Below are 12,843 nucleotides of genomic sequence, written 5' to 3' on the forward strand. Positions count from 1 at the left end.
GGGGAGGTGCTGAAGCAGTCACGAAGGGCAATAAATGGTAAAGGACTGGAGGAGAAGGAAGCGACGGGGAAGGGAAGTTCATTCATCTCTCAACTTTTAATTTCACAACAGTAATACTGTCCACTTAAAAGGCTCAAGGGAGAAAACGAAGTGCGTGTTGCTGTCTAAACAATTAATATCAGATTACTCAATTAGGTGATACCCTTTCAATTGCACTGGAAGGATGAAAGGATGAGTCGGCTTTCATGATTGCAATCCTGCAGACGGCTAACAGGTTGCCGCGGCAGGCGCTCAGCCCACTAAGCGACCTCGCCGGGGGATCCTTCATAAGACTCATTTTTTCGTAAAATTCTTCCAGCCTTCCCATATTTGGACATTCGGCGCCCCGTGCAGGCGGGGGGTGCTTCCCTCAGCACCAGGAGGGACAACCAAGCCCACCCCCTGAGCCGTTCTTATGAGCAGGTATCGACGCCCCCTCCTCGGCGCAGCCCACGTGTGCGAGGGTGGCACTCGGCACCTTGTTAAGACCTTTGGGCCACCCCCGTCTCCCGCCACTCTGCTGCCGTCTCTACAGCCTCTGAAGCCATGAGGGGGACCGTCTGCGCCTGCCTGCTCGCCACCCTGCTCCTGCTGCTAGACCCTGCTGCGGATGGAGCACCCCCTCAGCTAGGAGGTGAGGACCCCCGGGTGCTGAACCCCCGCAGCACACGGACCCTTGGGCACGCCTCGCCTCTGGCCGCTTTCACGTCTTCCTGTTTCTCTTCTCCGATTGTGATTATTCCGATTACGGAGGAAGGTAGCTCAGCGGGTTAATGTCACTGCTGTAGAATTTTGTATGCGCACAACAGGTCACCTTTGCACACTCTAGGTGCAGCCTTTCATTCATATAATGTGGATAAAAAGAGATTCAACTGAGTTGGGCTAGAGTTACACCTTTTGTTGCACTGCATACGCACGAGGAAGGAGGACCTTTTATATTTAGAAATATTACATTGTTTATAGTTTGAAACTGATCGCATTAGGGTCGTATTTTGGACTCGTAAATCTAGAGGTTTTCACTTTTGGAGCTAATTGAGAATTTTAAGTGGACTGTCTATGCATTACTCATTAAAAGCAAACATCTGGCCTTACTTATGCATACCTCCCTCAGGGTCTTAGTCCCAGCGCACCACAGACGCTCTGTGTGATCTGAAGCAAACTTGGTTATGTATTCAATATTTCTTTTTACAGGGATGAGTGGTGCGCCGATCTATAAGACGCCTCGGCGTGGACTGCAGATATAAGGAGAGCGGGAAGCATTTGCTAGCTCAACGGGGAATATTTTGTATGTAGATAAAGTTCGCAGCATTCGTAGCCAGGTCGACAGGCATTGCAAAGGGGAGCGAGGCGTGCCTCTCAGTGTACATGCGTTATAACCCGGACCCCTGGAATAATGCGATCCTGCTGCTTACGCGTTTTTTTTGTCTGCATATTCATGTATTTAATGCGCTTGCCAATTAATTCACTATCTGCTTCATAATTGCAGATTTCAGCCATTTTTTAATTCAAACGGATTAAAAGTTAGAAAACAACACATTCGGTGTTGCAGTGACATTGCATCTCAATGGTCAACGGGCCACCTTTCAGTTGTTGGTTACTGTATTAAAGAGTTACGTTGGCATTAGTTAGGTTAAAAGCGCTCATACAGTATGAATGTGTGTTAAAAACATATAGCCAAATAATACTATTGGCCAGTGTGCATTATGCCGCCCAATTTGCTTTTCTTTACCACATAATTGAATCAAGTCTTCCTACAGTACCACACAATTGAAAACAACACAGCCGAATAATGCTGCTACAGAATGTGCATTATGCCGCCTAATTTGCCTTTTCTTGCCGCATCATTTTGTATAGTCTGCCTCCATTTCCGCACAATTGCAATGGATTACAGCTACTGGCGTTGTTATGAGACTAAACTGAAACAGATCACTTGTGCCTTAGTCCGTAGAACATAGTGTATGGTTAAAGAGCTCAGAGGGGTCCCACGCCAGGTATGGCATAGTGCTCCAGTGTTCTTGAATTAAAATTGTTGCCTTCGTTAGGTGAATATGTGGTCAGGCAGAACTTTTACTGCCCACATCAAGGTGGCGTATGCCCAGGTATCACGTGGGTGGTACATCCAGCCAGTCATGGCAGCGGGTTGTGCACCCATCCATTTCCTGTTGAAGGCGAAAGGCTTAAGTCAGGAAGTTACCATCACTTGGAGGGTCTGAAGGTACCACAGCAGTCTTGGCACACGTGCCACCATTGCACACCAGATGTGAGCATCTCACCCGGGCTCGCCATTGTTTCTGCGTTCTGCTGCATGCACCTCAGCTGTCCCGTTATAAACCTTAGAAAACAGGTCTCACCAGAGTGCAAAGGGGAAAAATGCAAAACAGCACGACCTGCCCGTGAAAAACGCACAAAAAGATCTGTGAGAATCTTTGATGCTCTATGGGTGAATTAATGGATGAATGACGAAGAGATGTGGTAACCCTAGCGACCGCACCTTGCCCCACTGTCTCAAGAGGCTTTGCCATGAACCCTATCAGGGAACTGGGTGGGTACTCCTGGAGTAGGGATAAGCAATCCAGAAGAATACAAAAATGTGTATTTGTAGAAACCGAAGGTATTATTATAAAGCACCGTACAAGGGTGGAGGGAGGGGCGAGGAGCCTCCAGTCCTATCACATCGGTGGGCCTTGTGAGCTACGTAAGAAGCACGCAATACAAAATGGAAGAACAACAGAATGGATTGAGCACCTGCCAGGGATCTGTGTGCGAAGTGCAGATCAAACGTTCAAATCCCAGGCATTTAGCTCAGGAGGTACCTTCCTTGGTGCTGCAGAGATAGATGTGGTTGCAAGCAGTGCTTGAAATGGAAACATAGAAGTGCAGGTGATCTGTACCAGCTTATTTCTGAGAAGTGCCGGAACTCTCCCTCCCAAAATATATAAAAGTGCTGGTACTCAGTACCGGACAGTACCGTCCATGACCGGTGCTTCACCTGCGCCGGTTGCTGGCACTGACACTTACTTTTTTGGGGACAAGACTTTTTTTCAAAGTGGGAAAGGAGAAGGAAGAGAAAGACAGCTTTAGCAAACTAGTGTCTGAGGTATAGGAACGGAAAAGAACATACAAAAGAGAGATAAAGAGAAAGACGTAGGATGGTGGATAAAAGAGGCATGAGGTGGAATCAAGAGTAGACATCCTCGGTGTTCAGCAATGTAACTTTCGGTACCGCCCGCAGCAGGTCCTGAAAAAACTTTGAGCTCCTGTACCTACTATATCTATAGTGAAACATACATTACAACCCAGTCATTACATCCCACTGCTTTTACAACGCAACTGTTACAACACAACTGCTTTTACATTACATGTCATTACAACGCATGCCATTACAACGCATGTCACCACTACGCATGGCATTACAACGCATACCATTGCAACGCATGCCATTACAACACATTATAAGGTAAGTAATAGAGGTTTTTTAGTTTTAGGGGGGTATGGTTTTTGGGGTAGACAGGAATTGTAATTTTTACCCCTACACTATACAACACTTTCCCTACTGTTGCACTCACTGGAGTGGGAATAGTAATTTTTACCGCTACACTATCCAACACTTACCCTACTGTTGCCCTAAAAGGATTATGCGTTGTAATGGTATGCGTTGCAATGGTATGCGTTCTAATGGAATGAGTTGTAAAGGTAGTTTTTAAAAATGCGCTGTAATGGCATGCGTTGTAAAATCATGCAATGTAATGATAGTTGCGCTACAAAAACCGCATTGTAAAAGCATGCATTATAATTGTTTGCGCTGTAACATCATATATTCTTATATATATATGTATGTATATATATATATCCGTTCCAACTCCTACTCTCAGCCAAAGTGCAGAGTCCTCAACGTAGGTACAGACCACAAACACTGCGACAAGTTAGTTCAAGGGTGGTTTATTGCTCTTCTGTCCCCAGCATATATATATATATATATATATATATACACACACACAAATCAAAAACTGAAAATATCATAGAAGTGTGTGTGTACTTCACTCTGAATATGACAGATCAAGGCACAACTAACAACTAAACCTCTGAGAATAATACAGATGTTGATGTGCGTAGTACCACAGAGGTGTGCTTGTAATACTGAATCTGAGTATCACAGAGGTGTGCTTGTAACTGAGTATCACAGTGGTGTGCTTGTGCCTGAGTATCACAGAGGTGTGCTTTAGCTTGAGAATCGCAGTGTTGTGTTAGAGTCTGAATATCACAGTGGTGTGCTTGTGTCTGCCGATCACAGTAGTGTGCCTTTGCCTGAGTATCACAGTGGCGTGCTTGTGCCAGTGTACCACAGAGGTGTGCCTGTGTCTGAGTATCATAGTGGTGTGCATGTACCTGAGTATCAAAGTAGTGGGCTTGTCCTGGAGTATCACAGTGGTGTGCTTGTGCCTCAGTATCACAGAGGTGTGCTTTTATCTGAGTATCACAGTGGTTTGCTTGTGCCTGAGTATCGCAGTGGCATGCTTGTGCCTGAGTATCACAGTGGCGTGCTTGCGCCTGAGTATCACAGAGGTGTGCTTACACCTGAGTATCGCAGTGTTGTGTTAGAGTCTGAGTATCACGTGGTGTGCTTGTGTCTGAGTATCACAGTGGTGTCCTTGTGCCTGAGTATTGCAGTCACATGCTTGTGCCTGAGTATCACAGAGGTGTGCTTGCGCTTGAGTATCGCAGTGTTGTGTTAGAGTCTGAGTAGCACAGTGGTATGCTTGTGCTTGAGTATCACAGATGTGTGATTGTGCCTGAGTATCACAGAGGTGTGATTGTGCCTGAGTATCACAGAGGTGTTCTTGTACCTGAGTATCACAGAGGTGTGCTTGTGCCTGAGTATCACAGTGGTGTGTTTGTGCCTGAGTATCACAGAGGTATGCTTGTGTCTGAGTATCACAGAGGTGTGCTTGCGCTTGAGCATCACAATGTTGTGTTAGAGTCTGAGTAGCACAGTAGTGTGCTTGTGCCTGAGTATCACTGAGGTGTGATTGTGCCTGAGTATCACCAAGGTGTTCTTGTACCTGAGTATCACAGAGGTGTGCTTGTGCCTGAGTATCACAGTGGTGTGCTTGTGCCTGAGTATCACAGAGGTGTGCTTGTGCCTGAGTATCACAGAGGTGTGATTGTGCCTGAATATCACAGGTCTGTGCTTGGGGAACGTCGTTTACGATGCACCTTTTAGCACGCAGTGCTATTACAACGCAGTTTTTAAATCAAATTCTATTACAACGCATGACTTTGGGGGGCGCTCAAGGATAGGGAATACTTTTAATTTACTATCCAACACCTTCCCTAGTGTCATCGGGGACTGGTGTTGGAATAGTAAATTAAAATATTCACTATCCAACACCCCTTTGTATTATGCGTTGTAAAAGAATGCGTTATAAAAACCGCGTTGTTACAGCATGCGTGCTAAAAGCATGCGTTGTAACAACGTACATCCCTGTGCTTGTGCCTGAGTATCACAGAAGTGTGATTGTGCACGAGTACCACAGAGGGGTGCTTGTGTTAGAGTATCACAGAGATGTACTTGTGTCTGAGCTGGAGATTTACTCAGATTTTAAGCTATATTTGCATCACAAAAATGATGCAAATCGGCACAATATTTTTTCTGATGTACTTTCTCGCGCTAAACTTGTTTAGCGCAAGCACTGGAAATAACGCGAAAGTAGCGAAAAGCAGCATACAGAGCTGCTTTACATTACTTATCTCCAAGGGGGACCATGCCATGAGTAGAACATGCAAAACAACAAAGGAGAAATGCCAATACTGATACTATAATTCATATAACAATTTGTCAACCAAATAAAGATTACTATTCAAAACTGGGAGGTGCTATTTAATAGCTGTTTATTCTGCAAAATATATTGAAAGGTACAATGAATTTGGCCTTAGTGCATAATGTAAATGAGAAATTTTGTGACAATAATGAAAAAAGGACACGGAACAAGATAAAATCTCAACCATACAGTCATAAATCAGACATATCACAGTCATACCACGAACATTCACGCATTCATACTAAGATACTTCTCACAGACTGGGGGATTAATACACCAGTTGGAGAAGTAATAAGTCTGCTGTACACTGGAAGAAAAATCAAATCAAGACAATACACTCCTTATAGTTAAATTAAATCAACTTTTCCAAAGTTTTTTACAAGAGTGGGTGTAAAGTTATCAATCCTAGTGTAACACGGTTAAACACTAGGACAACTAAAAGCAGACCAAGGGGAAAGGGGCCTACACGTTTCGAATCCCTAGTAGTCGGGGGGATTCACCTCAGGGCCAGACCACTCTGAAAAAGAAGAAAAAGAAGAGCCTATGCATGCAGGTTTCAGATAAAAAGAACACTAGCGAGCACTACAACACCTGAAGGTACTCAGCTTACCAATAGGAGTGTATCCAGAGAAACAACTTCATGGTAAAGGCATCCTGTAGTCATAAATAAAAAATGAAAAGGAAAAAATACAAGAGGGTGTGTGTAAGAATGGTGTGACCTAAGGAGGGACACAGGATCTAATCAAGAAATATAACCTGAAAAGGTACTTTTGTCACAGATGGTAACGTGTCCTGGGAGGCAGAGGAATAAATCAAGACTGCTGGGGGACCTGTGAGACAAGACGTGTAATAAGTGACAGGTCCCCAATTTCATAGAGGATCACAGAGGAGTCACAGAGTCTGAGTATCAAGGGGTGTGCTTGTATCTGAGTATCCCAGTGGTGTGCTTGTGTCTGAGTATCCCAGTGGTGTGCTTGTGTCTGAGTATCACAGAGGAGTCACAGACTCTGAGTATCAAGTGGTGTGCTTGTGTCTGCGTATCACAGAGGTGTCACAGAGTCTGAGTATCAAGTGGTGTGTTTATGTCTGAGTATCCCAGTGGTATGCTTGTGTCCGAGTATCTCAGTGGCCTGCTTGTGTCTGAGTATCCCAGAGGTGTGCTTGTGTCTGAGTATCCCAGCGGTGTGCTTTTGTCCGAGTATCACAGAGGAGTCACAGAGTCTGCGTTTCAAGTGGTGTGCTTGTGACTGAGTATCCCAGAGGAGTGATACGTCCAGAAAACCTTACGCAGGTTGTGTCTGAGTATAACAGAGGAGTCATCGAGTCTGAGTATCAAGTGGTGGGCTTGTGCCTGAGTATCCCAGTGGTGTGCTTGTGTCCGAGTATCCCAGTGGTGTGCTTGTGTCAGAGTATCAAGTGGTGTGCTTGTGTCTGAGTATCACAGAGGAGTCACCGAGTCTGAGTATCAAGTGGTGGGCTTGTGTCTGAGTATCCCAGAGGAGTCACAAAATCTGAGTATTAAGTGGTGTGCTTGAGTCTGAGTATCCCAGCATCATAAAACTGTGCCCTTTTGAAGTAGGCACAACGAAGGAGAAAGGCTTTCATTTCTCCTTCCTTTTCCGACTTTGTATGTGTGCTGCACTTTACAGCACACATAAAAGAGGGAAATGGATAAAAGTCAGTCTAGGCATAATATTTTGTGCTGAAAAGTTACCCTTCCAGTACAAAACCAATGCTAGTCTCGTGGAGATACCCGTGCACTATGGCGCAAAGATGTCTTCGTTGCACACAGCAGCTGATTTCAGCGCAGACGCTAGGGAAAGAGAGGAGAGTGCCATATTTCTTTATACATGGCTCTCTCCTCCTATCTCCTTTTCACGCAGCGCATCATATGCGGCTGCTGCACTGCACTGCTTGATTAAGTGGTAAATCTGCCCGAGTATCCCAGTGGTGTGCTTGTGTCTGAGTATCCCCGAGGAGTCACAGAGTCTGAGTATCAAGTGGTGTACTTGTGTCCGAGTATCCCAGTGGTGTGCTTGTGTCTGAGTATCCCAGTGGTGTGCTTGTGTCTGAGTATCACAGAGGAGTCACAGAGTCTGAGTATCAAATGGTGTGCTTGTGTCTGAGTATCCCAGTGGTGTGCTTGTGTCTGAGTATCCCAGTGGTGTGCTTGTGTCCGAGTATCACAGAGGAGTCAAAGAGTCTGAGTGTCAAGTGGTGTGTTTGTGTCTGAGTATACCAGAGGAGTCACAGAGTCTGAGTATCAAGTGGTGTGCTTGTGTTTGAGTATCCCAGTGGTGGGCTTATGTCCGAGTATCCTAGTGGTCTGCCTGTGTCTGAGTATCCCAGTGGTGTGCTTGTGTCTGAGTATACCAGTGGTGTGCTTATGTCCGAATATCCCAGTGGTCTGCTTGTGTCAGAGTATCCCAGAGGTGTGCTTGTGTCTGAATATCACAGAGGTGTCACAGAGTCTGAGTATCAAGTGGTGTGTTTATGTCTGAGTATCCCAGTGGTGTGCTTGTGTCTGAGTATCCCAGTGGTGTGCTTGTGTCTGAGTATCACAGAGGAGTCACAGAGTCTGAGTATCAAGTGGTGTGCTTGTGTCTGAATATCCCAGAAGAGTCCCAGAGTCTGAGTATCAAGTGGTGTGCTTGTGTCCGAGTATCCCAGTGGTGTGCTTGTGTCCGAGTATCCCAGTGGTCTGCTTGTGTCTTAGTATCCCAGAGGTGTGCTTGTGTCTGAGTGTCCCAGTGGTGTGCTTGTGTCTGAGTATCACAGAGGAGTCACAGCGTCTGAGTATCAAGTGGTGTGCTTGTGTCTGAGTATCCCAGAGGAGTCACAGAGTCTGAGTATCAAGTTGTGTGCTTGTGTCTGAGTATCCCAGTGGTGTGCTTTTGTCTGAGTATCCCAGTGGTGTGCTTGTGTCTGAGTATCACAGAGGAGTCACAGAGTCTGAGTATCCCAGAGGAGTCTCAGAGTCTGAGTATCAAGGGGTGTGCTTGTGTCCGAGTATCCCAGTGGTGTGCTTGTGTCTGAGTATCCCAGTGGTGTGCTTGTGTCTGAGTATCACAGAGGAGTCACATAGTCTGAGTATCAAGTGGTGTGCTTGTGTCTGATTATCACAGAGGTGTCACAGAGTCTGAGTATCAAGGGGTGTGCTTGTGTCTGAGTATCCCAGTGGTGTGCTTGTGTCTGAGTATCCTAGTGGTGTGCTTGTGTCTGAGGATCACAGAGGAGTCACAGAGTCTGAGTATCAAGGGGTGTGCTTGTATCTGAGTATCCCAGTGGTGTGCTTGTGTCTGAGTATCCCAGTGGTGTGCTTGTGTCTGAGTATCACAGAGGAGTCACAGACTCTGAGTATCAAGTGGTGTGCTTGTGTCTGCGTATCACAGAGGTGTCACAGAGTCTGAGTATCAAGTGGTGTGTTTATGTCTGAGTATCCCAGTGGTATGCTTGTGTCCAAGTATCCCAGTGGCATGCTTGTGTCTGAGTATCCCAGAGGTGTGCTTGTGTCTGAGTATCCCAGCGGTGTGCTTTTTTCCGAGTATCACAGAGGAGTCACAGAGTCTGCGTTTCAAGTGGTGTGCTTGTGACTGAGTATCCCAGAGGAGTGATACGTCCAGAAAACCTTACTCAGTGTAAGGTTGACATCTCCAGCACTCCTTAAGCGACACTGGCCGCGGACTTTCAACAAAGGTAAAAAAGTGAAAAGTATTTTCTTGATGTCATATTTATTTTATCTTTGATTTGGATCAAATTGTGTCATATGATAAATCATTCATCAGGAAACCATTCAGGTATGAAACATCAAAAAATCTTCAATCATCCATTATTGTTACGTGAATACGTTGAAAATGTGACCCTGATGCATTTTGAGCCGCAGCTCTTCTTCAGGGGGAATATTCTAGAAGAAACATACAAAAAATTCATGTATCGCAGTCCAAGTGGGAATGCACCTAATAATTGCCCAGAGGAGTCACAGAGTCTGAGTATCAAGTGGTGTGCTTGTGTCTGAGTATACCAGCGGTGTGCTTGTGTCTGAGTATCCCGGTGGTGTGCTTGTGTCTGAGTATCACAGAGGAGTCACAAAGTCTGATTATCAAGTGGTGTGGTTGTGTCTGAGTATCCCAGTGGTGTGCTTGTGTCCGAGTATCCCAGTGGTCTGCTTATGTCCGAGCATCCCAGTGGTCTGCTTGTGTCTGAGTATCACAGTGGTGTGCTTGTGTCCGAGAATCCCAGTGGTGTAGATGTGTCTGAGTATCCCAGTGATGTGCTTGTGTCTGAGTATCCCAGTGGTGTGCTTGTGTATGAGTATCACAGAGGTGTCACAGAGTCTGAGTATCAAGTGGTGTGTTTCTGTCTGAGTATCCCAGTAGTGTGCTTGTTTCCGAGTATCCCAGTGGTCTGCTTGTGTCTGAGTATCCCAGTGGTGTGCTTGTGTCCGAGTATCCCAGTGGTTTGCTTGTGTCTGAGTATCCCAGTGGTGTGCTTGTGTACGAGTATCCCAGTGGTTTGCTTGTGTCTTAGTATCCCAGTGTGTACTTGTGTCTGAATATCACAAAGGTCTGCTTGTGTCTGAGTATCCCAGTGGTGTGCTTGTGTCTGAGTATCACAGAGGTGTGCTTACACCTGAGTATCACAGAGGTGTCACAGAGTCTGAGTCTCCCAGTGGTTGAATGAGTCTGAGTCTCTGCATCACAAAGAAGGGGACGGGTCTCAGGAGAGAGTGTGTGTTCTGAAGTTTTACTTTGACAGAAGTGCGACTGTGCTGAAGAACCAAGTATTACAGAGGTGAGTGTCACAGCGGTGTGGGGACATCTCAGTCTGAGTGTGACAGACCCAGGTACAAATACGCCTCTAAGTCTAATAAAGGTGTGGATGTGCCACATTCTATGCACCAGTAGGGTTAGCTTGTGTGTGAGCTGCATAGAGGTGTGGGTGTGCTTCCATCTGAATAAGTCAGAACTAGGTACAACTACACCTCCGAGCATAATGCAGGTGTGCGTGTGTCTCACGCTGCTCAGGGAGGGCTTATGTCTGAGTATCGCAAAGGCGTGCTTGTGTCTAGTATCACAGTGGCAGCTTGTGTCTGAGTATCACAAAGGCGTGCTTGTGTCTAGTATCACAGTGGCAGCTTGTTTCTGAGTATCACAAAGGCGTGCTTGTGTCTAGTATCACAGTGGCAGCTTGTGTCTGAGTATCAGAAAGGCGTGCTTGTGTCTAGTATCACAGTGGCAGCTTGTGTCTGAGTATCACAAAGGTGTGCTTGTGTCTGAGTGTGCCCATCACAAAGCTGAGGATGTGCTTGGGTCAGGTGTATTTGCTAGAGTTGCGTGACTGTGCTGAAGGACCAGGTTTCACAAAGGTGAGTATCACAGGTGTGTGTGTGTGCCACAATTAGCGCTTCACAAGGGCGTGCTTGAGTGGGAGCCTGAGTATTACAGAGGTATGGATGAGTTGGAGGCACAGTTGTAGATTTTTTTTCTATAAGAGATGTGTGGCTGTGCGGTGGGTGAGGACTTGAGTACCATAGGGGGGTGACAGGTGTGGACTTGAGTACACAGAGGAGTGACTGGTGTGGACTTGAGTACCACAGCTGAGAGACTGGTGAGGGCTTGAGTTTCTCAGAAGAGTGACTGGTGTGAGCTTGAGTACCACAGTGGAGTGCCTGATGAGGGCTTGAGTATACAGAGGAGTGACTGGTGTGGACTTGAGTATCACAGAGGAGTGATTGGTGTGGGCTTTACTGCCACAGAAGAGTGACTGGTGAGGGCTTGAGTACACAGAGGAGTGACTGTTGAGGATATGAGTACCACAGAGGAGTGACTGGTGACAGCTTGAGTACCACTGAGGAGTGACTGTGTGGGCTTGAGTACCACAGAGGAGTGACTGATGAGGACGTGAGTACACAGAGGAGTGATTGGTGAGGGCTTGAGTACATAGATGAGTGACTGGTGTGGGCTTGAGTACCACAGAGGAGTGACTGGTGAGGGCTTGAGTACCACTGAGGAGTGACTGATGTGGGCTTGAGTACCACAGAGGAGTGACTAATGAGAACTTGAGTACACAGAAGAGTGGCTGGTGAGGGCTTGAGTACACAGATGAGTGACTGGTGATGGCTTGAGTATTTCAGAGGAGTGATTGGCGAGGGCTTGCGTTCCACAGAGGAGTGACTGGGGAGGGTTTGAGTTCTCAGACGAGTGACTAGCGAGGGCTTGAGTAAACAGAGATGTGACTAGTGAGAACTTGAGTATTTAAAAGAAGTGACTGCTGAGGGCTTGAGTACACAGAGAAGTGACCGGTGCGGGCTTGAGTACCACAGAGGATGGACTGGTGAGGGCTTCAGTACCACAGAGGAGTGACTGGTGAGGGCTTGAGTACCACAGAGGAGTGACTGGTGAGGGTTTGAGTATTTGAAGGGAGTGACTGGTGAAGGCTGGAATACACAGAGCAGTGACTGGTGAGGACTTGAGTACACAGAGAAGTGACTAGTGAGGGCTCGAGTACACAGAGAAGGGCTGGTGAGGGCTTGAGTACACAAAAGATGGGCTGGTGAGGGCTTGAGTATTTCAGAGGAGTAAATGGTGAGAGCTTGAGTACACAGAGGAGTGACTTGTGGGGGATGAGCACCACAGAGGAGTGCCTGGTGTGGGCTTGAGTACCACATAGGAGTGACTTATGTGGGCTTGAGTACACAAAGGAGTGACTGTTGGGGGCTTGAGTATTTAAGAGGAGTGACTGGTGAGGGCTTGAGTATTTAAGAGGAGTGACTGGTGAAAGCTTGAGTACCCAGAGGAGTGACTAGCAAGGGCTTCAGTATTTCAGAGGAGTGACTGGCGAGGGCTTGAGTACCACAGATGAGTGCCTGTGAGGGATTGAGTACACAGAGGAGTGACTGGTGATGGCTACAGTACACAGATGAGTAGCTCGTAAGGCCTTGAGTACCACAGATGAGTGAATGGTGAGGGCATGAGTTCCACAGAGG

At 46.6% G+C, this 12,843-nt stretch overlaps 1 protein-coding gene across 1 annotated transcript in view; it reads left to right on the plus strand.

The window, feature by feature from the left end:
* The first annotated feature begins 499 nt into the window (after nucleotides 1-499).
* MATN1 (matrilin 1) overlaps nucleotides 500-12,843 on the plus strand; it is a 92,269-nt gene continuing 79,925 nt past the window's right edge. Inside the window, exon 1 of the mRNA XM_086957510.1 lies at nucleotides 500-673. Within this exon, the coding sequence (XP_086813636.1) occupies nucleotides 586-673 (88 nt within the window). The 5' untranslated portion in view covers nucleotides 500-585. The remainder of the gene's footprint in view (nucleotides 674-12,843) is intronic.

This window comes from Lissotriton vulgaris, chromosome 2_1, assembly GCF_964263255.1.
Source record: "Lissotriton vulgaris chromosome 2_1, aLisVul1.2, whole genome shotgun sequence".
Lineage (NCBI taxonomy): Eukaryota > Metazoa > Chordata > Amphibia > Caudata > Salamandridae > Lissotriton > Lissotriton vulgaris.